The 21712-nt window shown below is 46.9% G+C and overlaps 6 protein-coding genes across 6 annotated transcripts; 3 read left to right on the forward strand and 3 right to left on the reverse strand.

The window, feature by feature from the left end:
* Positions 1-290: 290 nt before the first annotated feature.
* EYB26_003512 (uncharacterized protein) lies at positions 291-2408 on the reverse strand (the record flags this gene model as incomplete). Its single annotated transcript, XM_054262812.1, has 2 exons — positions 291-2133; positions 2197-2408. 2 exons carry the CDS (start codon positions 2406-2408, stop codon positions 291-293), a joined length of 2055 nt encoding a protein of 684 aa, XP_054118787.1.
* A 1227-nt stretch (positions 2409-3635) lies between these two features.
* EYB26_003513 (uncharacterized protein) lies at positions 3636-6256 on the forward strand (the record flags this gene model as incomplete). Its single annotated transcript, XM_054262813.1, has 3 exons — positions 3636-5753; positions 5822-6097; positions 6152-6256. 3 exons carry the CDS (start codon positions 3636-3638, stop codon positions 6254-6256), a joined length of 2499 nt encoding a protein of 832 aa, XP_054118788.1.
* Positions 6257-7079: 823 nt separating this feature from the next.
* On the forward strand, positions 7080-7831 carry EYB26_003514 (uncharacterized protein; the record flags this gene model as incomplete). The annotated part of the gene is made up of 2 exons (XM_054262814.1): positions 7080-7502; positions 7580-7831. 2 exons carry the CDS (start codon positions 7080-7082, stop codon positions 7829-7831), a joined length of 675 nt encoding a protein of 224 aa, XP_054118789.1.
* A 4787-nt stretch (positions 7832-12618) lies between these two features.
* On the forward strand, positions 12619-15013 carry EYB26_003515 (uncharacterized protein; the record flags this gene model as incomplete). Its single annotated transcript, XM_054262815.1, has 5 exons — positions 12619-12954; positions 13017-13044; positions 13096-13850; positions 13899-14695; positions 14758-15013. The coding sequence occupies 5 exons, from the start codon at positions 12619-12621 to the stop codon at positions 15011-15013; spliced, it is 2172 nt and encodes a 723-aa protein (XP_054118790.1).
* Positions 15014-15323: 310 nt separating this feature from the next.
* EYB26_003516 (uncharacterized protein) lies at positions 15324-18926 on the reverse strand (the record flags this gene model as incomplete). Its single annotated transcript, XM_054262816.1, has 1 exon — positions 15324-18926. One exon carries the CDS (start codon positions 18924-18926, stop codon positions 15324-15326), a length of 3603 nt encoding a protein of 1200 aa, XP_054118791.1.
* A 1119-nt stretch (positions 18927-20045) lies between these two features.
* Positions 20046-21675, reverse strand: EYB26_003517 (uncharacterized protein; the record flags this gene model as incomplete). Its single annotated transcript, XM_054262817.1, has 5 exons — positions 20046-20077; positions 20222-20569; positions 20898-21078; positions 21334-21572; positions 21660-21675. The coding sequence occupies 5 exons, from the start codon at positions 21673-21675 to the stop codon at positions 20046-20048; spliced, it is 816 nt and encodes a 271-aa protein (XP_054118792.1).
* Between the last annotated feature and the right edge of the window lie 37 nt (positions 21676-21712).

Below are 21712 nucleotides of genomic sequence, written 5' to 3' on the forward strand. Positions count from 1 at the left end.
TCTTGAGAATGGTCTCAACATGATTCATCATATTAGCGCATCTTACTATTGGCGTCTGTCTCTCTGCATAATTCGAGATCATGATCGCTATTGTATTTTAGTTTGCAGATTATCCTTAGTGGACCACTGGAATGCATACTTGGAACAGCCTTAGAATACCCCAATCATATTTCTAAATACCTAAGTTACTCATCACAGATAAACAATGACTAAAAACAATAACACCACGCAAATGCATCGACCCGACATAAAACCATAGACAACAGAAGTAAAAATCCTAATCACTTCAATCACTCCTTCGAAACCCGATCAACAACCATAGCAGCAAGCCTCTTATAATCCTGCAGAAGCTCGGCAATATCACCGATGCGCAGATCTTGCGGGTCATCAACTTCAAGGAATCGTCTAATCGGTGGGTCGGATTGCGATAATTGCACTGGGGGAAATGGTATTGTTGATGTTGATGTTGTCAGCGGCGAGGATCTTGCATCTATCCTTGAAGACGTCAATCTTGGCCGTTCAGGGATCATGGTGCCGCCGACGGTGCTTGGGGTGGTAGTTGCAGTTGCAGCGGTCGAGGATGGTGTTTCCGGAACATTGCGGCCAAATCCTCTGATCATACCTGGGATGTGGCTGAGGGGATTGAAGCTATTTCCAAAGTTCTTCATGGACTCTAATGGTGTCGTCACTGGGCTAGAGCTGAAGATGGAGGAGCTCCCGCCACCTGGACTTGGTGTGGAGGTATTGTTGAGACGTCCTGTGGGGAGTGCACTAGCTCTATGGGTGCCACTGGTTTCGCTGCTTCGAGCACTATCAGCACTCCTATCTCGTGGAGTACTTCGACCGTCTTTTCCGCTGTATCGAATGTCCTCAGGCTGAAGTGTGGGTCGCTGCATGTATCCTTCTTTTGAATCAGGTGTCAGAGCAGACTCCTCACTCCTCAAGTCGCTCTCATTAAGCACCGTTGGACTCGTCACAAGACGTCGGGCTTCATCTAGCGTTTTCGGCACTAGGGCTTGCTCGTTTGCTCCACGATTATTTTGCATCTCTTTGAGTCGTCCAAACAAGAAATTGAAGCTGTTGTCTAGCGTATTGCTGATATTCTTCAATCCTTGGTCGGCGGTATTGCGGACCGCATCGTTGGCAGCACCTAACACCTTTGCAGGCGGTTGAAACAGATTGCTCAAACGCCGTTGCTGGGCTGCTGGCGCAGACAGCTGTGTTCGTGGGAACGTGCCGGAAGGCGTCACTTTTCCTGATCTTGGAGCACGTACAGAACTGGAAAGCTCAGCCGGGGGAGTTGTTGCTGCATTGAGCAATCGGGGCTGTCCGTCGGCGGGAGCTTCAGTGTTGAGACTGCTGAGATCCACAGACTCTAAGAAACTGATAGCAGCTTCCAGATTGGTCAAACAGTAGGCAGACTCTCCGTTGATTTTACTGATAGATCTGAATCGTTGAATAAACAACAAATTGCTGATCACATTTATGCCTTCCGGAGGTGATGTGATCAATGTATATATCAGGGCAGGCAGAATCTCATCTGCAGAAGACGATGATCCCAAAAGAGTCGTCAATGCATCTACAATTGCTTTATGTGCCGAGATCAAATGTTGAAGTTTGCCCAACGGGTAATGTGCGTCATTCATCTTCTTCAAGTCATCACCAGCTGCTGAAAGTCTCGTATTTGCTTCCTTCTCTTTTTCTTCATTTGCTTCAGGTACTTCGATGCCCAGGTCTCTCAAACCCATACCCAAAAGCGATAGAGCTGCCGTTTTTGAGCGTAGCTTCTCATCTCTCACTTCGTCCATGGTACTTTTGTGACGCCATATCTTATCGTAGACCTTTTCGCAGACTCGTCTTTCGACAGTTTCTTCCAATGCTAGCTGTTTTAATGGTAATTGTTTGCGTGCCTTTCGTCTCTCTGCAATCTCGGAAACGGTCAACATCTGTTGTGTGGTGGTAGTGGAACTTGATCTCGAAGGCAAGCCATCTCGATTGATGCGCGACGCAAGAGTCGAGATATGCGTAGCAATGTGTGAGTCGGTCTTGATGTAGAAATCTTGAAACAAAGACGAAATTCTTTCGATGGAGGGGGGGAGCGTATGTACTCTAGCACTGAGAGACTCGACGAATCTATTATCACACGACACTAGATTAGCCCGGGCGGACACGAATCGAGACATCAAAATAATCTACCTATCACTCAAGCTTGCCAGCTCTACCGGAAGTTCAAGCATAACCTCATCACCTGGCGATGCTCCAATATTTGCCTCGTCATTTGAAGGGCGCTCTGGTTCGGATTCTAATGAGTCGCGCCTCTCAAAGATATCGGGGCCGCCGTCATCACCTGGCGGTTGTTCGGATGTTTTCTCGACATTTTCTGGACGATCCGTCTCGAAGTCTACCATACCGGATGTCTCTTTTCTGTGGGAGGTGAGTCAGATATCAACTCCCTAGCATGGTTTAGAGAAGAAGCAAGAAAATCCAGTTGGACAAGTGTCGAGACTGGTAGCTTAGCTTAGCCTTGTCGAGGGCCTGAGTTACGCGGCTGACTAGGAAGCTAGCTTTATCTTAGCTCGATCGGAGTGGATCAGCTTTCTGCAAAAATAGGCGCTAATTTATTGCATACTTTTCAACCAATGACAAACATTGTTAATTTTCTTCGTATTCCGTAAGCAGTACTTACATTGAACACTTGAAACTGTCTCTGACATGAATACTCTTCTGCAAATTTTAGATGGAACAGTGGTGTGACTCGGGCATCTACTCAAGAGGCAGTCGACATACATCAATTTGATTATATATAACAGCAGTGCGTAATACAGTATATAGCTTATGGGTTGGGGTGGTATAGTTACAGTCAGCTCCGTGGTCTAGTTACTGAAAACTGGATAAGCACCGATCTGACCCCGAGTGGTCACTCTCCGTTCTGTAGGAGCTCCTGGACAATGGCAAGGTGCCCATTATGGGCGGCCATATGCAAGGCTGTTTTTGGTCCTGCTGGCCAGTGATCCCCCTCCGTTCGATTTCGGCGCCATGAGATATCAACAATCGGACAAGCTCGACAGCGGCTTGGTGCAGGGTCGTTTCGCCTTCCCAGTCAGTCCATATAGTCTGGGTACGCATTTATGTTGATTTCTCCATTAGCTAGAGCCTCCTGTTGGAACAGAATACGTACTATTCTAATTCTACGGAATGCAGTGGCAAGTTAGGTGTTTCTTGATACGTGTAAGCTGCACACGTGACCCAGGTAGCGATAAGACCGTCAGACAAACAAGACAAACACCTCCGTAGTCTCAGACAGAACGACGGGGAACAGACGGAGTCATTTCATCCCAAACACCCATTATTAATCTAACAACAAAACAACAACTTCAATATTACACGTCTTGTCGGTCGCTTCCATTTCTTTACAAAACAGACGGTACGATAGACTAACCGCCTACAACCTGACCTGCGTTGCCACCCAAATACGGATCAACCCGATCGTGTCCACTGAGGTCATCCCCAGACGCCTGTGTTGGACCTTACCGCCTCCCATGGAGTAGTAAGAACCGACGTTTCCCTCAGTTCACCACCAACCATCGCCACCTCTCTGCAGTTGTGCCTGCATATCTCTATTATACGTTCGAACTATGGGACAGACGTCATCCACGCAACGAGATCAACGGCCAGAACACCCCTCACGAGCTACTCTATCCTCCCCTCCTCACAGCAATGGCCACAGCGGCACTCTGAACGCTCAAGAGATGTCGGAACGATCGGTGGGCGGCCAAACCCCTCACGATGAGGGGTTTGCGTCGAACAGAAACAATATCTTCAACCTGATAACAGACCCATCGACGTCTAATACGTCTAACCCTGCTTTCAACGATGCCATGGTGTCAAACAATACCTCCAGCTTCTCACATGACCTTCGAACGCTCCCTGAACCCGTCCAACAGGCACCTCCCCGCAGTGCTTCAACAGCCTCACGTCTCTTATCAAGAAGACAGTCCACGATGTCTCGGCTAGGCACACGCATTCTGCCTAATTCTGTCATACGAGGTCTACTGAGTAGTGAAGAAGAAACGGCGGCGGAGGGCCATGCACACCGAAATGGGCGTATAATGAGACCCGTTCCCAGAACGGAGGTTATCCACAACCCCAGTCGTTTTTCTCCATTTAACGCCTTGGGATCTCGTGGCATCACCCGGCGTCGCTCAATACGCGGACCCTACCCTCTTCCACGAGGTGATTCAGCGTTGATTCCCGATTCGCCGCCCAATCCAACCTACGTCAACCCAGCTATCAGCAATGTCTCTGCTTCACATAGAGGGTGGCGTCGCAGCCCACGTCTGAATCGAGTTCGAAATTCGCTATCCACTCCCATTTCTCATATCTTTGGTGCAGCGCCGACCTTGCCAGACCCAGAGGAGATGAGAATTCCGCCACCACGGCCATTACGTTCTAGCGTCACAGAGGGCATGGATCAGCTGCTACCTCCTCTGGAACCGATGGACATGCATATGGATTTGGATGGAACCCCTACATCTGACTTGGCACAACAATCTATGACTGATTTGCAAACACTCTCTTCATTGCCTCTTCCCAGGTCATCGCAAGGTTTGGGGCCCGGTCCTATTCGGCGTCTTCCTGGTATCTTACGAACTCGCTCTTCACGACTTCCACGTAGAGAAGAGCAAACACCATTATCCCGTGTATTGCAGGTAGCCGCGGCTGCGATCGCGGCCCAACTGTCTGGAAATACAACCCCAACGCTCCCTAATATTCAATCTCTTGGAAACGAAGGATTTGACGCGTCGTTGGAGAGCCTTTTCCAAAGTCTACAACAAGCTACATCCGCCCAAGACAATCTTATGGGCTCTTCCGGGGGTCAAAACGCTTCCCAGCCAGGTGCTCCAACGCCTCTGAATTTTCTCCGAGTATTCCGCTTCTCCAATAGCGATGGCCCAGGTGGTCGAGCCGCTAATGGAGGAACCGAGCAGATGGACATGGAGGATGGTGCTGAGGAAGGATCTGAAGGCCGGACCGTCACATTGGTTGTCGTGGGAGTCCGCTCTGTACCATCCAATGGACCACTTGGCAATCCGCAAAATGGCGGTGGTATTGGCCTGGATACACTTCTCGGTCTGCCACATCTCCCTCCAATCAATGGCAATACATCCCAGGAAGGAGGTAATCTCAGTAATCCTATTCGAAATACGGACGGTGCATCTAGATTACCAACATCGCGCTTCAATAATGGAGGCGTAAGCTCTTCTACGGATAACTTGAACAGTGGTCATGCTCGCCCAACGTCAGGTATTTTCCGCAACCCGTCGGACCCAACTTCTCCGGCTCTTCCAACTGTGCTGGCAGACAGTCCTCCTGGACCATACCCTCCACCTTCCACACCAGCTGAAGCACCTACCACAATGTCCTCCGGAGACTCCACTCCCAGCCGCAGACCATCCTCTGCATCAGCCATGTCTCCAAATCTTCTACCTCAAGTCCATGAAGATCCGCTTCAAGAATCTACTCAACCCGAGTCGTATCCTCCTACTGCTGGTAGTGGTGTACGACAGCGACGCCGAAGCGACTCGGAGTTTGCTCGCCATCGTCATTTTGGCTCGGGATCTTCCAGGCGCCATGGAGTGGTGGAACCTGATCAGCCCACACCATCTGGAGGTCGTACCTGGGTCATTTACGTTGTTGGTACTAACCTTTCGGAGAATCACCCAGCTTTTGCGACTCCAAGCTTATTCACTGATGTAAGTTGACCCCACAATTACTGAAATTTTTGATGTAGTAAAAGTGTTATGCTAACATTTGTTTGAAGAACCCAACATATGAAGACATGATTCTTCTTTCGTCACTTCTAGGACCAGCGAAGCCTCCTGTCGCCACACAGGCAGACATCACTTCAGCAGGTGGGCTCTTCCGCCTTGTTGAATACGCGGGATCGCTAGTTGCAGAGGCTTTGGAAGGCGATCAAACAATCAATATTGGTGAAACAGAGAGGTGTTTGATATGTCTAAGCGATTATGAGGCCGCAGAAGACGTCCGGCAGCTTACAAAATGCAAGCACCTTTATCACAAGGAGTGCATAGACCAGGTATGTTTAGATATGCGACCTTTTTCTCATCCAGATTTACTAATTCTTCTCTAGTGGTTGACTACCGGACGAAATTCCTGCCCTCTGTGCCGTGGGCAAGGAGTTACTGAATCTTCGTCTAGCTCAAATCCTATTCCCACTCAGGAATCGCCTGCCTAAGATTCACAGTTGATTCAACATTTTGCTTCAACGGCGACTTCCTTACCTTGCAACTTTTCATGTACGATTTATTAAATCATCCATTCGGCGGCGTTATGACCATTGCGAGCGAATCTTCGGCATTACTTGGGATCGTTCTTTTTTCATTGTTTTCTCTGCGCAGAGCTGGTTTGTTCGGATTGATAGCATATGGCGAGGTTGACATTACTTTTTGACGGACATATTTACTTGATCGGGTTTATAGTCATGGTTTCTTGACTTCCTTTCGTTTTCAGATTCATTCTGTCTGCGCTTTTTGCTTTATGATACCACTTGATCCGCTGGCGTGAGTGATCGGTGTTGGCGAGTTCTTTTTCTTTCATGGCAACATACATAGTTCACTTGAAGAGTAGATACGTGCCGTTTTTATATACTCGATCATTACTTATATCCTTGAAAACTCCAGATAGACTCAGATCTTACTTGGCTAAATACAGATATGGACATTTTGGGATCAGCATTATCCGACAACTTTCATCCAGCTGAAGAGGCTCCGCGGGGAACATAACCCTAACCCTACAAAAACGGAATCGGCGTGACTAAATTTATAACCCCGCAATCTTTTTTTCTGATCGAACAACTTCGCCCGCAACAACTCTGAATAAGAAACAAGTCAATTGATCCTTAATGGACTAATGTTACCAGAATCTGAACAAATTTCATAAACATCGAACAGTTTCCGCCAGCAATCGTGCGAATCAACACAAGAAACCAGGCGTCGAGCTTGATCCAGTGTATTTCATACGCTCGCCAACCACAGCAAAGAAAAAAAAAATCATACAAGATGGATGCACCCATTCGCCTCACAGTCCTCATATCCGGCAACGGTAGCAACCTGCAAGCCGTAATCGATGAAATCGCCAAATCTCCAGACTCCAGACTATCGAACACTCAGATCGTCCGCGTCCTCTCCAACCGCAAAACCGCATACGGTCTCGAACGAGCTTCCAAAGCCGGTATCCCCACCACATACCACAACCTCTTAAAATATAAAAAGGCGCACCCAGCGACCCCCGAAGGGATCCAAGCTTCGAGAGAAGAATATGATGCAGAATTGGCTCGACTGGTGATTGCCGATAAGCCGGATTTGGTGGCTTGTCTAGGGTTTATGCATGTGTTGTCGACGAGGTTTTTGGTGCCGTTGGAGGAGGCGGGGATTAGGATTGTGAATTTGCATCCTGCGCTACCGGGGGCGTTTAATGGTGTTGTTAGTAGTTTCCCTTCGTGTTTCCAGCATCTCTTGACTGGGTTGGATTATTGGCTAATAGACTTTCACGGTTGTAGGATGCGATTGAGCGCGCTCATGCAGCCTGGCAAGAAGGAAGCATCACCAAAACTGGTGTTATGATCCATAATGTGATTTCGGAAGTTGATATGGGACAGCCTATTCTCGTTAAAGAGATTCCGTTTGTGAAAGGTGTCGATGAAGATTTGGAGAAATTCAAGGAGAAAGTACATGCAGTGGAATGGGGTGCTGTGATTGAAGGCCTGCAGATCACCATTGGAGAAATTAGAGCGAAGCGGTCTTCTTCGTGATAATCTGGAAATTCTTTGTGTCCGGTATGCATAAGGCTTTCAAATTCATCCCTTGAAAGTAAAGGGAAAAAACATTAGCCCGAGGCGCGTCAGATTATGGCAACCCATTTTTGGCAGATCAATCGACTGGGCTCTATCTGTGTGTTATTGAAACCGAAACAGTCTACCATGCGATATTACTTGTGGTGCAGATTAGAGAAGACGCAAAGCGAGGGACAACGTGGAAATGATACAACCCAGAAAGCAACATACATTTTATCTCATGCGGTGAGAAACAAACGGAGGAAGCGCCGTCTTGCTTATGAGAAGTGCAGACACACAATTGCAATTTCTACAACAGAAAATTGAAGGGTTTGAGCTGAGTCGAGTTCACTTCATGTACATATATTTGCGCCTTCTCATCCTCAGTCGTAGTACCCAGCCGAGAATCAATAAATTCATGACTCGTAATCGTCTGATCAACCATAGCCTCCAATACCGGAAATAAGAGACTCGCAACTGTATAGGCAAACGCACCCATCGCAAAGCCAGATAACTAGTCATACGTATAAAGAGATACGAACCGAGTGCTGACCCGTTGAACCACCAATATAGTAAGCTTGAAGCGAATCCCAATCTGGTTGACACGCTCACGATCCCAGTTTCGTAGGTTTCGCATACATGAAGGTAGGCTGCATCCATTCTAAATCACGATAAAAAAAAAATAGTCTTCAGAGTTTGCTTTGCTCTGGTCTTAGTAATCTCAATGTTACAATAACGATCGTTTGAATATTAGGGTTGCCAACGCTAGCCCTAGCCTAAACCATGCCTATTTCCAAGAGAATGCAGGATCATAAGCCAAAAGCATTCATCTGGCCAGAAATCGAAGTGTTTAAGGTAAGATAGAGGATAAATACTTTGCAAAAAGGATTCTAGGATAGGAAAGCGAAATCGCTTGGTTGGTTAATTGATCCTGTATGTGTTCATCCTCTAGGTACGGAGCTGCGTTTGTGTCTCTTAGCAGATACTTAATTCATCCAATTTAACATCTGTATCCAGCTCTACTTGCCATGACAAAAAACAAAATACGCTGGAGAAAGCCCAGGATATATTGATTATATGCATATTTTCCTTGTCTATTCGCAGTGCGCACCAAACCGTTTCGATGTACTGTAATTATTTTCGGCTGAGACCCCCGAACAAAGATGATCCGGATCGGCCTGGTATTGGCACACTTCTAGATTGTTCGTAATTATACGGAGTTGAGGCGCGAAAGCTGGCCAATAATAATTTTTGGGAGAGTCACTGTATGAACTTAGCTTCGGTCCTAACATTGAAACCTTTGGGATACCTCATTCACGCAGTTATTCATCCAAATCTGAACCATGGCGTCTACAACTTCCAGTCCTACCGCCATGGCAACAAACAATCTAATATCCCCATCCAATGCTGGTCAGATTTGCACTGCATTTGGAGCCAAAATTTGCCGTAGAGTTGAAATCGCACATATCGCCAAAGCTTCTGGCTACGACTGCCAACCAAGTAGCGTCTTAAGAATACGAAGTACAACCGTACAATTGGGTTCAATTGAGAAATCAAGCCAAGAAAATGAGAATGTTTAATACAAAACTATTTTGCATTGACCTATGGATAGTACGGTATCTGCTTCCATCAATCAGCGATTGCTCCATGGATTGCTAAATGTAGGGCTTACTTACCTAGGTAGGCAATTACTCTTGGCTAGTCAGTCAACTAGCCAACTCATATACATAAATGCAGAGCCATAGTAAGTACTGGGTATAAAACTACAATTATGAAGTGGGTTAAACTAAGCAGCGACCCAGATGTTATTTTACATGAATATGAGAGAACTTGACTTGTTTCCGCATTCTGCCCAGGTACCTAGTCGTTGAATTGTTAAGGACAAGTACTTAGTCAACGAGATGAAACCGTAACTCAGAGAATTCTGCACGGCATCTTTTGGAATATTCCGAGACCTAGTAGGATATGCTCGCCAGACATTCCTCAGCTCGATGGTTGAACTTATCTGCCATCGACAGAGGCAAATGTCAAACAAACAAAGAGCTATGAATACAAAGCGGAAAAGAAAGAAAACGAAATTGATCCAGAGTACATTCAGGAATACTGCACTGTAGCTAGTTTTGTGCTGTATTAGTAATCCACAAGTAAATTTTCTAAATTATCTGCTGGACAAAGAATGCATCGTGCATTCATTAATTTGCTGGTGCGTATTTCCCAAATACCGACATGGTGGTAATTGCAATCATCGAGTGCTTTGTCCTGAGCCCTAACTCGGTGCTCTCCTCTCCGAGTACCTTACTCTTCCGCACTGATGATCGACGATTAAACACCCCATACCGGCGTAGTTAACTATTTGGACAATTCCTGTCAACAAACGAACTACTCGTGTATACGGCGTATACAGAAACCTACTCGCCAGAACAGCCTAAGAATACAGAAGCATACAGGGTACGTACCACGAATCCAGGCGCATTCTAAGGTTAGCACTTATGCAAAGGAACCCCGTTTCGACGACACAGCATACACCGATATACGATACCTATAGGTTACTCGTATACGTGAAAATCGTAAGATCAAGGTCGCACAGCATTAACGATGCACCACATCCCTCGATATGACATGGCGGACAGGATTGTCTACTGTTATGGTTTATCGTGTCACACGACTTGAGGGAAGGGGTGTGAGCACCGATGCCCTAATTATCGACTGTTTAGTAAAGTACAAAAGTAACTATTATTAGTTTTTTTGCCGCCCCCTTTTTTTTTCATTAGTCGTCTCACCGAGCACTGTCGAATTATCACTGAATACGGCGCTGCGTCGTGAGAACGGTGAACTCAGTCTTAACTCCTTGCTTTAGCACCACCTGCCAGGCTGCTAGTACCCTGGAGTCTAGAGCCTGTACGTAGGTGTTTGCTAAGGCAAATGCAAGCACACATCAGTGATTTGCGTCGGCCTGCAAAATGTGTAGGCCGATTGGGTCTGTTTTCCTCAAAATGAAGGGGAAAACAGACAAAATTAGAAGGCAGGATGAATTAAATAGACGAATCAGTAGTGAATCAGTGCTGATGGTTGAGCAGCCAAGTCTATGCTAATTCTGTAGCTAAATTAGTCCGTAGAAACAACTTTTGATTCGATACCAGTGGTGCTGCCTGGGTACGGAGTGCGTACGCCTCAAATATGTAGTAGTCGAGCCGGGTCGATCAATGTCAGATCATCGCATCTCTCTTCTGTGATATTATAAATTACAAATGTCAGGCCGGGGACTATTGGGGTGATCTTATATGTCTTTTATAGATTTAACTGTCCATCCCGAATGTATTGTACGTAATTTTGGAGGTATCGCTGCGTAACGATAATTACATATCATTCCTATTCAGGCTAGCCATCCGTTCACCAAATAGTGGAGGGCTGCCACGCTATCCTCGGAAAGGACTAGTGTATTTCTCTGATTGGCTGAACCACTAAATCTATTTCTGACATCTGTTTTTACTTTTTACGGCTTTCACCAAGTTTTGTGTTACTCCAAAAGTTTGACTTTCTTTTTTCTTTTTCTTTTTCTTTTTCGTCTTTGTCTGAGGGGCTTGGTTTCCTCCTTCAGTCTTATTAATGGTTCTTTGTATAGTTCGTCTTCTTTGACCTCGCTGCTCCGTCTACTACTCCGTCCCTTCGACGGAGCAGAGTTCTGCCGACGACCCAAGGTAGTATTACTATTCATTCTACTAATTTGTAGTAGGCCTAATCTAAACAATGGTTGCGCAGGCAGACAGATGCGCTGACACATGACATGTTGGCGGTTGGTTGAGATGGCAGCTGTCTACATGTCACCATCCTGCACCGAGTAGCCCGGAGTACATGCATAGTACATACATAGTACACTCATAGTACATTCATGGTTCTGTTTCAATGTCCAGTAATAAGGGTCTGTTAACCACACAGGCTGCCAATCTGGATCGACGTTGCAAATCCCCGCGGGACAAGCACTGGAGTCTAGAACTCCACGCCGAGCAACATAGTTAACTATCCGCACTGACTAAATCAGACTACTGCTGCTAACTTAACTAATTAATTTTACAATCTTCTTCTTCTGCCTTCTTCTCTTCTTTTCACTTTACTTGATCAAGCAAAAGATATGAAAATAAGATAAATTATAGCGCACGAGGCTCTGCGAATCCACCCGGACATTGGACTGTCTCTATCTCCGTTCCGCTTCTTTCTTTGGAATGCATCGTCATATTAGATTCAAGTTCCTTCTTGCGCCCAACAACAACCACTGACAGTTACCTAATTTACTACATACGCATGCACACAACCTACTTGATATATACCTACCAGTTCGTCCACAACTCTCATGTCCTGCCGCCCCGTCCGTCGCATCGCATGCTCTCTTCGCTCCCTCTCTTTCTCCTTGCCGGAGACTACGAACGCCCTGGATAACCTATCTCACGACCTCCGTTGAGTCCCGGAATCGCTGTCATTGTTCTTTGTTGACTGGTTTCAAGTTAGTGCTTGACATAGACATCGACTTGCACACAGACATACAACAACGAGATCATTATCATTATCATTATCAACAACATACGGAGCCTCCACATCGACCAATTTCGCTTCGTTGTATAACCTCCGCCAGAGCATAATAACCCATGACGTTCGGAACTTGAATTTCAGCAGCGCATTCACCAGCAATCCATTGCTTTTTTTTTATGACAGCTGAAAGGAAATATCCTGGACATGCAATTGATTGCAGAATAAGGCAATCACCGGTTCTAATGGCGGAACAATTCTTCCCCCATGGGTCGGCCCACACTAGTTTCCGGGACCCCCAGATGCCTCAATACAGCCAACCCAATTCATATCCTGCGTTCCCTATATTGCTCGGCTCCGGTCATGTCCCTGATACTCTACTTTATTGGAACAACGATAACAACCTTCAGACTGGGGTAGCGCCCATTGCTCGCCCGACGTTTGCGTCGCTACAACAACACCAAACCCAGCCACAACCGCAATCACAACCACAGCTACAACAGCAGCAACTCACTGCGGAACAACGAAAACATAAACGGACACGGAGTGGATGTCTCACATGTCGCAGTCGTCGAGTCAAGGTGAATACCTGGTGGTTGATATGGCAATCGAATTAAACAGGGCTAATCAATGGACTATCTAGTGCGATGAGGGTCGGCCGGTATGCGATAGTGAGTCTTATCTGGGCAAATTGCAATGTATATGCGACTGACTTTGTCTAGGATGCAAAAAGGGTAATCGATCCTGTGAATATGCTCAGTCCAACGCAAAATCAACAAGCAGTCGCAGATCAACCCGAAGACAATCCTCACATGAAAGTATATCCTCAGATGAAGACCATGCAGAACAAGGCGGAAGTCTGGATGTGATTCCGGATGAAGATGAGACTGCAGGGCTGCCCAGCAGCCTGCCTTCCGTGAGGATGGCATTTGATTCGGGGTCGGCCAGAAGAATGCGAGCGCACTCCCCAAGTAATAACCGTCCTCGACCAAGAAATTCCTCCGAAACGTCTTCTGCCAGCAAATCAAAATCTTTATCACCGGCCTCTGATTGGGTGTCGTCCTCTCAATCGTCGACTTCTTCGGCGACCTATCAACAGCAACGGGGTCGGTTCGTGCAACGACCGGCGCGCAATTTACCAGATATTTTCAAGATCAAAAGGCTCAAGGAGCATGTAAAATTCTTCTTGAACTATCACCAGGAAAGGATCAACCACCACCACTATTTCATGAATCTCGCAAGCGACTTGTTTTTTCGAGGCACGCTAATAGACATGGCCCTTGAGTACGAGCCGTTGTTATATGCAGTGGTGGGCTTCGCTGCGTATCATCATACTTTGGAACAACCTCGGGGAAAACTCAACAACTTTCTCAAATACTACAACCAATCGATTCAATTACTTCGGAAATCTCTTGCGTCTGGAGAAAAGCACAACGAGGCTACGTTGGCTACCATTCTACAACTGTCAACGTTTGAGGTAAGCATTTCGTATTGATGTCGTTGGATCTCATACTGATCATGGTAGGAAACAATTGGAGATTTTATGAACCTTGGAGATCACCACCAAGCGGCCGATCAATTGATGCACGAGCTACTTACTCCACAGACAATTACAGAAAATGCAATCCATCGATTCCTGTTCGTTTGGCATTCCCGGTTTGACCTCGTTGCATGCATTCTCGCCTCGAACGAGGCCATCCTGGAGCGTGAATGGTATACTTCAATGGAGCAGCATGATACTGCTCTAGCGGCGCGAAATCTAGACGACCCAATCATGCAACTGAATGCAATGACATCAAGACTGCGACTTTTCGCCTTGGAATACGCATCTCTTTTCGCAAGATTTGCGAGCGGAGTCATCAATCCCGAACAGTTTCAAATACGCTACGATTACCTCAACGAGGTCATCGACGATCTCCACCAAGCCCTAAAAGCATACGACGACTGCGAAGAAATCACCATGCCGGGTCCCGCTGTACCCTTGCAAGGACCCGAGGATATCCTGGACACTGACATGACATGCCGTTTCTACCGCGACTCGAAATTTTTCATGAACTTCCTCTGGCCTGATATACTCGCCACAGTCCTCATGTTCAAATACCAGTCTCATCTAATGACCGGCCACCCCGATGGGTCCGAGCTACAGAGTATAGCGCTACGCATTTGCCACCATGCCGAATCCCTTGCGCGATGGCCCGAAGTGGAAGTTGGCATAACTATAGGAGGGCACAACTGGCTGGCCCTGACGACCATGTTTCTACCCCGAGATGATAAGCATATGCAATGGAGTAGACGAATGTTTGCCCGGATGGAAATCAGCGGGTACCTCTCCCTCCTCTCATTCATCCATTTTTGATTCATTCTTCCCTAACGTGAATACATAGATACGTCTACGCCCCCATTGCCCGCCGCGCTCTGGCAGAACTATGGAACGACCCCAGCGTCGAAGAATGGTGGGATCCCACCGACGAAGGATGCCCCAACATCATCAAAGAAATACGCAAATTGACGGAAGAGCGAACAACCAGTCCCCGCGACCATTATCGTGAGGAATTGAGAGATCTCAAGTCGTTGTTTGGGAATATGAATTTGAGTCAGGCGGGTTCGCCGGATTCTCTGCCTAGTAGTACGAGTACGTAGTAGTCCAACTACCGAAGCTGCGTATACAGTTTATTGTGTTATGTGCATTTGAAAAGTGAACCAGGGAGGTTTATTTTTCGGACATTTCGGGCCAACATGTTTTGGAAGTTTTTGGGTGTTTTGTCTGATTCTAGATAGGTGGCTACTGATCATTGCAAGGTTATAGGTATGGTGCTGGGTATTTTTGGATATTTTATTTTAGCATGACATGAGAATACTTCTTCCTGGAATTCTATATCACATCATTCGGTGTCGTATAATACAATAATATACGTACAAAATATGTACAGTTTACAGAATCTTCCGAGGGCTAAGGATAGATTTTTACACCATGCTTAACCCTAACCTCCCTCGCCAACACGACAGTCTCATATCCACCCACAATCTCTTTATCACCAGCCCCCTGCTCACTGATATCATAATACGGATCCTCGCCCCACGGCAAAGCGTCGATATCAATTTCATCCTCTCGACCCAACAAACATTTCAGCACCACCCCCGCACCGGCTTTACTCATTACAACGTTCCGTTCCTTGCATCGTTCGTCGCAGACACATTCTATACACCCCTGGGGCGAGATGCAGGTACATGCCTCGATGCGTCGGACGGCGCGCGCAAGTAGTGAGTCGATGAACTCAAAGGCTTTGAGCGCGATGCCTGACCCCGAGGGGCCGCCTTTGGCGTCGTAGAAGGTTAGGCGGGCTGGTCGTTGGCGATGTGGAGGCTCTAACTCTTCTGAAAGGTTTTTGTTCTTATTGGCGAATGAGGATTTGGACACGGTGGCTGGGCGGCCGGATGATGTTGGGTGTTGGGTTGTGTGCTCGTTTGTGGATGAAGCAGAGGAGATGGCTTCGTTGGCTCGTTTGAGGTTCTTGCCTAGTTCCTTTTTGGCGACTTTGCATTCTGTGCGTACATCGCCGGGTAAGGAAATGATAAAAGTCGGAAATAGTGAGAGGACTGCATGTTCAGCGGCGTGTATGGCAGCCGCGATGTTAAGTCTTCTTGACTCTAGAATCTCGAATGCCCGTTTGGGCACATCCAACCACATGCCCTTCGTGAACGTGTCGATGGGCGGGTTATCTACTTGAACTGCATCAAGGACGCGACCGCGTTTGTCGATCTTGAAGAAGCCATAGACAACTGCATGGATTTGAATGATGCCATAGTATGCTTTGGCAGTCGGACTAATGTGGCGGATGGCTTCGGTTTCGATGGGATCAATGTCCGTATAATCGCGCTGTTGGGTGTTCCAGTCTACTTGAACCTGGACGACTCGTGCGAGACGTTTTTCCGTGTTGAGTTCGCGGACTATGTATGTTTGACCTTGGTGCATGAATATTCCGCCTTCGTAAATTGTAAAGAATGCTCGTGACGTTTCCACTTCTTCTAGTACAATGTTTCGGTTGTGGGTGATATCAATGACTGCAAAGGAACTATCTTCCATGTCCCGAAGTGACACAAAATCCGACGGTTTGGGTCGAAACCGGTCATTGCAATGATAATATCCAAGAGAGTCTTTGACAAGACGAGTAGACGCGAATTCTTCAAGTTGCTCGCCAAAATAGACTTTATCTTCTTCCGGTTTCAGTGGCATCTCGAATGCAGCACATTGAACATGGCCTTCCAGCACAAGTTCATTAGTCAAATCGACCTGTAACTCACAGTTCGGTTTTGTGAATATCTCATCTGGGTTAGCCATATAATGTTGATCAGTCGGGAATCCGTCGCCAATCAGAACGGACAAGGAATCCTTGTTGCGTCGACCAGCTCGTCCACTCTGCTGACGCAGATTTGAGATTGAAAACGGGAACCCCAGTGTTATCACCGCATCTAAAGAGCCAATGTCAACCCCTAGCTCAAGTGCGTTCGTAGCAACAATTCCCATAAGTTTTCCATCAAACATTTCCTTCTCGATTTGGCGTCTGGCCTGCGGGCTGTAACCACCACGATAACCCATAACCAGGTTTGCCACCTCTGGTCTTCCCAATGTCTGGAACTCAGTGCGCACTGCTGCCAGGGCGATTTCGCATTGCTTTCTTATCCTGCAGAAAAGAATAACTCTGACTCCGCGTAAAACCAGCTGGCAAAACAAACGCGCTGCTTCGGTGATACTGTCGCCTCGACCAGAGGTACGATCATGCGGATCCTTGAACGGCGTGTTCCAACAAACGAATTCCTTGCGTCCTGCAGGCGAGCCATCAAAATCAGTTAATCGAACATCTTCAACACCAAAGATGGCCCTGAAATGTTCCTCGGGATTAGCGACTGTCGCCGAGCAGCTGATGAACCTAACATAACGATTGCCCACGGCCGCGCATATCCGTCGCAGTCGTCGCATGACAAAGGCGACGTGAGACCCAAACAACCCGTTGTAGGCATGCAGTTCATCGACAACCACGAATTTCAGATTCTGCAAAAAAGTACGCCACGAGCCTTCTTGTGGAAGAATAGTAACATGCAACATATCGGGGTTCGTGAAGATGATTCGTCCTTCGTCACGAATAGTGTTTCGTTCGGCCATAGGTGTATCTCCATCGAATGTTTCGACAATAACGTGTTCCAACCCCTCCATGAAATTGAGTAACTCTTTCATACTCCGCCGTTGATCCTGCGCAAGAGCTTTGGTAGGGAAGATATAAATTCCCCTGCTATTAGGATCCTTTTCAAGCTCATGAAGCATCGGAATCTGATAGATAAGAGACTTGCCCGAGCTCGTCGACGTCGAGACAATAACATGATGACCCTCATATAGATTGTTGATAGCTTCCGCTTGATGCAAATAGAGCTGTGTTATCCCTTTGGTATTATATAGCGCATTCACCAGATTCTGCGAAAGCTGAAAGTTCAAATCTCCAAACACCGCAGGCTGTGGATCAAACACTCTGTGACCATCGGGGACAATTTGAGCTGTGTACCATTCCATTTCCTTGATATCTGCAATAATCTCGGCGATGGGCTTGCGGTCTTTGGGTATCGCATCTGGCACTTTTCCCTTCGCCCCGAGATTGTCGGACTCTTCCTTCACTGGTGGGGATGGTATGACTTTCTCACTCTCCAACCGCTCCACCGGATCCACGCCTTCATCCTCACATTTGACCAGAAACGCATCAATAGCGTCTGAGAACTTTTTATTCCTCTTCTCAATCAAATTGACCATTTGTTTCTTACTGTAAACTGGCATTTTCAGCTCGTCGTTCCGCAGTCGTTTGGTCGGCCGTGTCGGTTCCCCGGTTTTGCTGTGTTGAACCTGTCGTTTGAGATCTTCATCCACAAACTCGAAAAGTAACACGTCTCTCGTTTCTGGTAAATCATCGTGCCTACTTTCAGCAAAAGTAGCAGTAGTGGCGGTAGAATGCTCCTCGGGAATGAATCCCCCACCCAAACTCGCACTCTTCACATTCATCCATTTATATTCATCCCTCTTCCCACCACCGCCTTGACTAGCATCCTCTCCAACACCCAGAACCTCAAGAACACCTTCATCAACATACTCAAATCTGACGGCCCTGGGAATCAGAACCTTGATTCTAGCGACATCCTCGACCGTCAACTCACGGCCACCCATTTGAGCCTGTACGGCTGTTTTGATAGTCTCAAACGTGGTCGCGAGGTGTTTCCTAGTGCAGCAGAAAGTGTATACTAGATTCAGCGCGCGGTGGGTTTGGGAGAGGCGTTTGAATGCGTCTGGCCAGGGCTGTGATGGTTTTCGCTGTTGCTGCTGCTTTGTATCGGCGGCATTACGTTTTGAGCGTCCTCCTCCTCCTCCCTTCCCTCTCGTGGAGGATGAGGATGCTTTTTTGGGTGGTGTTTCGATCGATGGGGCTGTTGTCGCCCTCAACGCAGGATCAATCAGGTCATCGTTAACAACGACTGGCGGTGCAGTCGGCTGCTTCCTCTCCTCGATCGCAGACATATCATTTTTCGTAGAGAGAAAAATCAATCCATTCCCCCTTTCCAGCTTGATTCGACCGACGTCTTCAGAGAAAGTGATGGAACTAAGAAACTCGCCGACAAATCTTATCTAATCGCGAAAAACGGTACGCGTGGTCACGTGAGTCATTAATTTAATCACGTGTTTTTATTGTTTAACAAATTTGAGCTGGGACCATTCGCCACGATTTAAAGATTTCACTATTTTAGCTTCTCCAGCCAAAAAAATCAAAACCAAAAGGAATGGAACGGGAGCTTTCAACTGGTTCAGGTTCGTGTGCCACTAGTAAAATAGTTAAAATATTCTCCGGTACAGTACTATAGATTCAATACTAGTGTGGGCCGAACATGAATCATGCTCTGGGGAATACTTCTGTGTACTATATACATACTACATAGTAATTAGGGCTCGGCTTGCAGATTCCGAGGTACTGTATTTTACTAGCATACTGCACAAGAAATAAGAGAAGAGTAGAATATAATAAAATTGGCATGGAGCTTGATGAACCATTCACAACGTAACAAACAGACAAGACATAACAGTGTAACAAGAGGAAGAAAAACCAAGGCATAAACAAAACAACGCCAATATTCACAGAGAAAGCAAGATGGAGTATTCATTTGCAACCAACCAACCAACCAATCAATCCCTTTTTCTCTTTCCTTTTTTGGTTTCCTCGGTGTGTGTATCCGTTCTTTTTTTTTTGATATTCCTTGCCGTTATTTCATGCATGTCAACAAATAGTCGAAAGAGAAAAATAGAAAGACGGGACGAGCTGGTCAAAAACAGAATAAATTCGACTCAATCCCTTTCCCTCTTTCTCCATCTAAAACAGGAGACTCAACCGAAGCCAGCAGAGGTGTGGTATCATAAATAAAATGAACATCTTTCAACAAAATCAAGAAGAGAAAAACGAGGGCATATCAAGGTAGAGGAAAGATGCACAGGAGTACTGTATCAAAAAGGGCAAAGTAAAGAGAAAATGGAGTATATCATGGTAGAACATATTGGTCCGGTGGGTGATGCCGAGGGAGATGGAGGATATGTGATACAACAGCGAGAGACTGCCTTCTATTGTTTTTCTTTTGTTTGTTTCGTCCCTCACTGGTAATTGCCAGATTGGTTTTCTGGGGCTAAGAGAATCAGCCGTCAGCACCAGGAATGCGAGACCATGTATTGCAATATTAATCCGTGGTCCAATTTGCGATGCCCTTGTATAATGGTTCAAGGCGAAGGCAAGAGAAGACGTCAACTTGAGATGGCGAACAGCTACTTACGTTGCTGGTACACCTGGCTGTTTTGACCGTACGGCGAGTGAGGGTAGTTGCCGTACATCTGGCCATTTCCCTGAGGGTAAACGATGCCGCCGGCACCACCAGGAGCGTATTGACCGGGGACTTGATTCTCAGCAGGCTGATAGCCAATAGGGGGCAATTGGGGTCGGACGCCGCCGGCGTAGCTGGGTGGTTGACCTCCTTGAGGATCAGTGGGAGCACCGCCTTCAACAGGACCACCCTGTGCTTGGGCTTGGGCAGCAGCCTGACGCTCTCGCTCCTCAGCTGCCTTGCGCTGGTTCTCTTCTTCCTTCTTGCGGGCTTTCCATTCCTTGCGGATTTCCTTGAACTCTATTCATATCCGTTAGTCAAGTCTGAGTCACGATGACAATAAACGGGAACCATGTTGAGTGTAGTAGAATCCAACAACAAGCGCAACAGTCTAGGACAAGACAGGATAGTTGAAGTTGTGCAAGATTAAATTAACGTTGACGCCGGTGTCAACGCTACTGCGATAGCCGCGTGCCCTAGCTGTGTAACCCGACTAAGTATGCGGGCCGCACACTAGCCTCCTTTGAGCACAATGCGACGAACACAGATACGTTGATTTGACCACCAATGTCGCGTCCACGATTTATGAATGATTACGAGCGAAACTGGAAAACAAAATAAAACATACCTTCGGGTGTTCGCTTATTGCCGTGCGACTGCATGGTAACATGCGCATTAAGATGGTTCAATGTACCATATGCCTTTTCACAGCCATTCCACCCACATTTGTACATACGCTCGATTTCTTCGTAACGACGACGCGGACGCTTGTGTTGTTGAGCACCGGGAATGGGAACGAATGAGTATACCTAGAGTAGACACCCGAATTGTTAGCTACAAAATCATAGCTTTGTAAAAAAAACGCGACTTTTGCATCCCATGCCAGGAAGAAACTGAACAACTTCTTCTGGCAATGGGCCGCCCCAGGAGATGACATGCACGATCATTTATTTGATTTGACAGGATTTCTTCTTTCCACTTTTTTTTTTTTTTTTTTTTTTTTTTCACTCTCCTTTTCTCGTGACAATAAAGAAAGATCGTGCGCCAAAACCAAACGAACGTACCTGACCTGGGCGCGGTCCTGCAGTCGCAGCAGGGGAGGCAGAACCAACCGTTGGAGGGGCAGGGGAGCTATAAGGACCCTGCATGGCATGCTGCTGATGAGGATATCCATGCGACCACTCTGGGCGCGCATACATCTGTGGAGGTGGGTGTCCCTGGTATTGAGACATGTCGTGGCCCTGAGGTTGGTAGGGTGAGTAAGGTGGAGGGTAAGTTGGGCTTGAGGCAGCAATGGATGGATCTATAGGCAGGTCCGCGTCAGACTTTAGGTTCGACTGATTGCGATGGTCATCATTCTTTCCATCGTTCAGGGTTGTGGTAGACGAACTAGTTGCTTGAGCCATGGCTAGCGCGCCGTGTGTATGTGTATGTGGGCTGACG

Source organism: Talaromyces marneffei, chromosome 2 (genome assembly GCF_009556855.1).
Source record: "Talaromyces marneffei chromosome 2, complete sequence".
Taxonomy (NCBI): Eukaryota; Fungi; Ascomycota; class Eurotiomycetes; order Eurotiales; family Trichocomaceae; genus Talaromyces; species Talaromyces marneffei.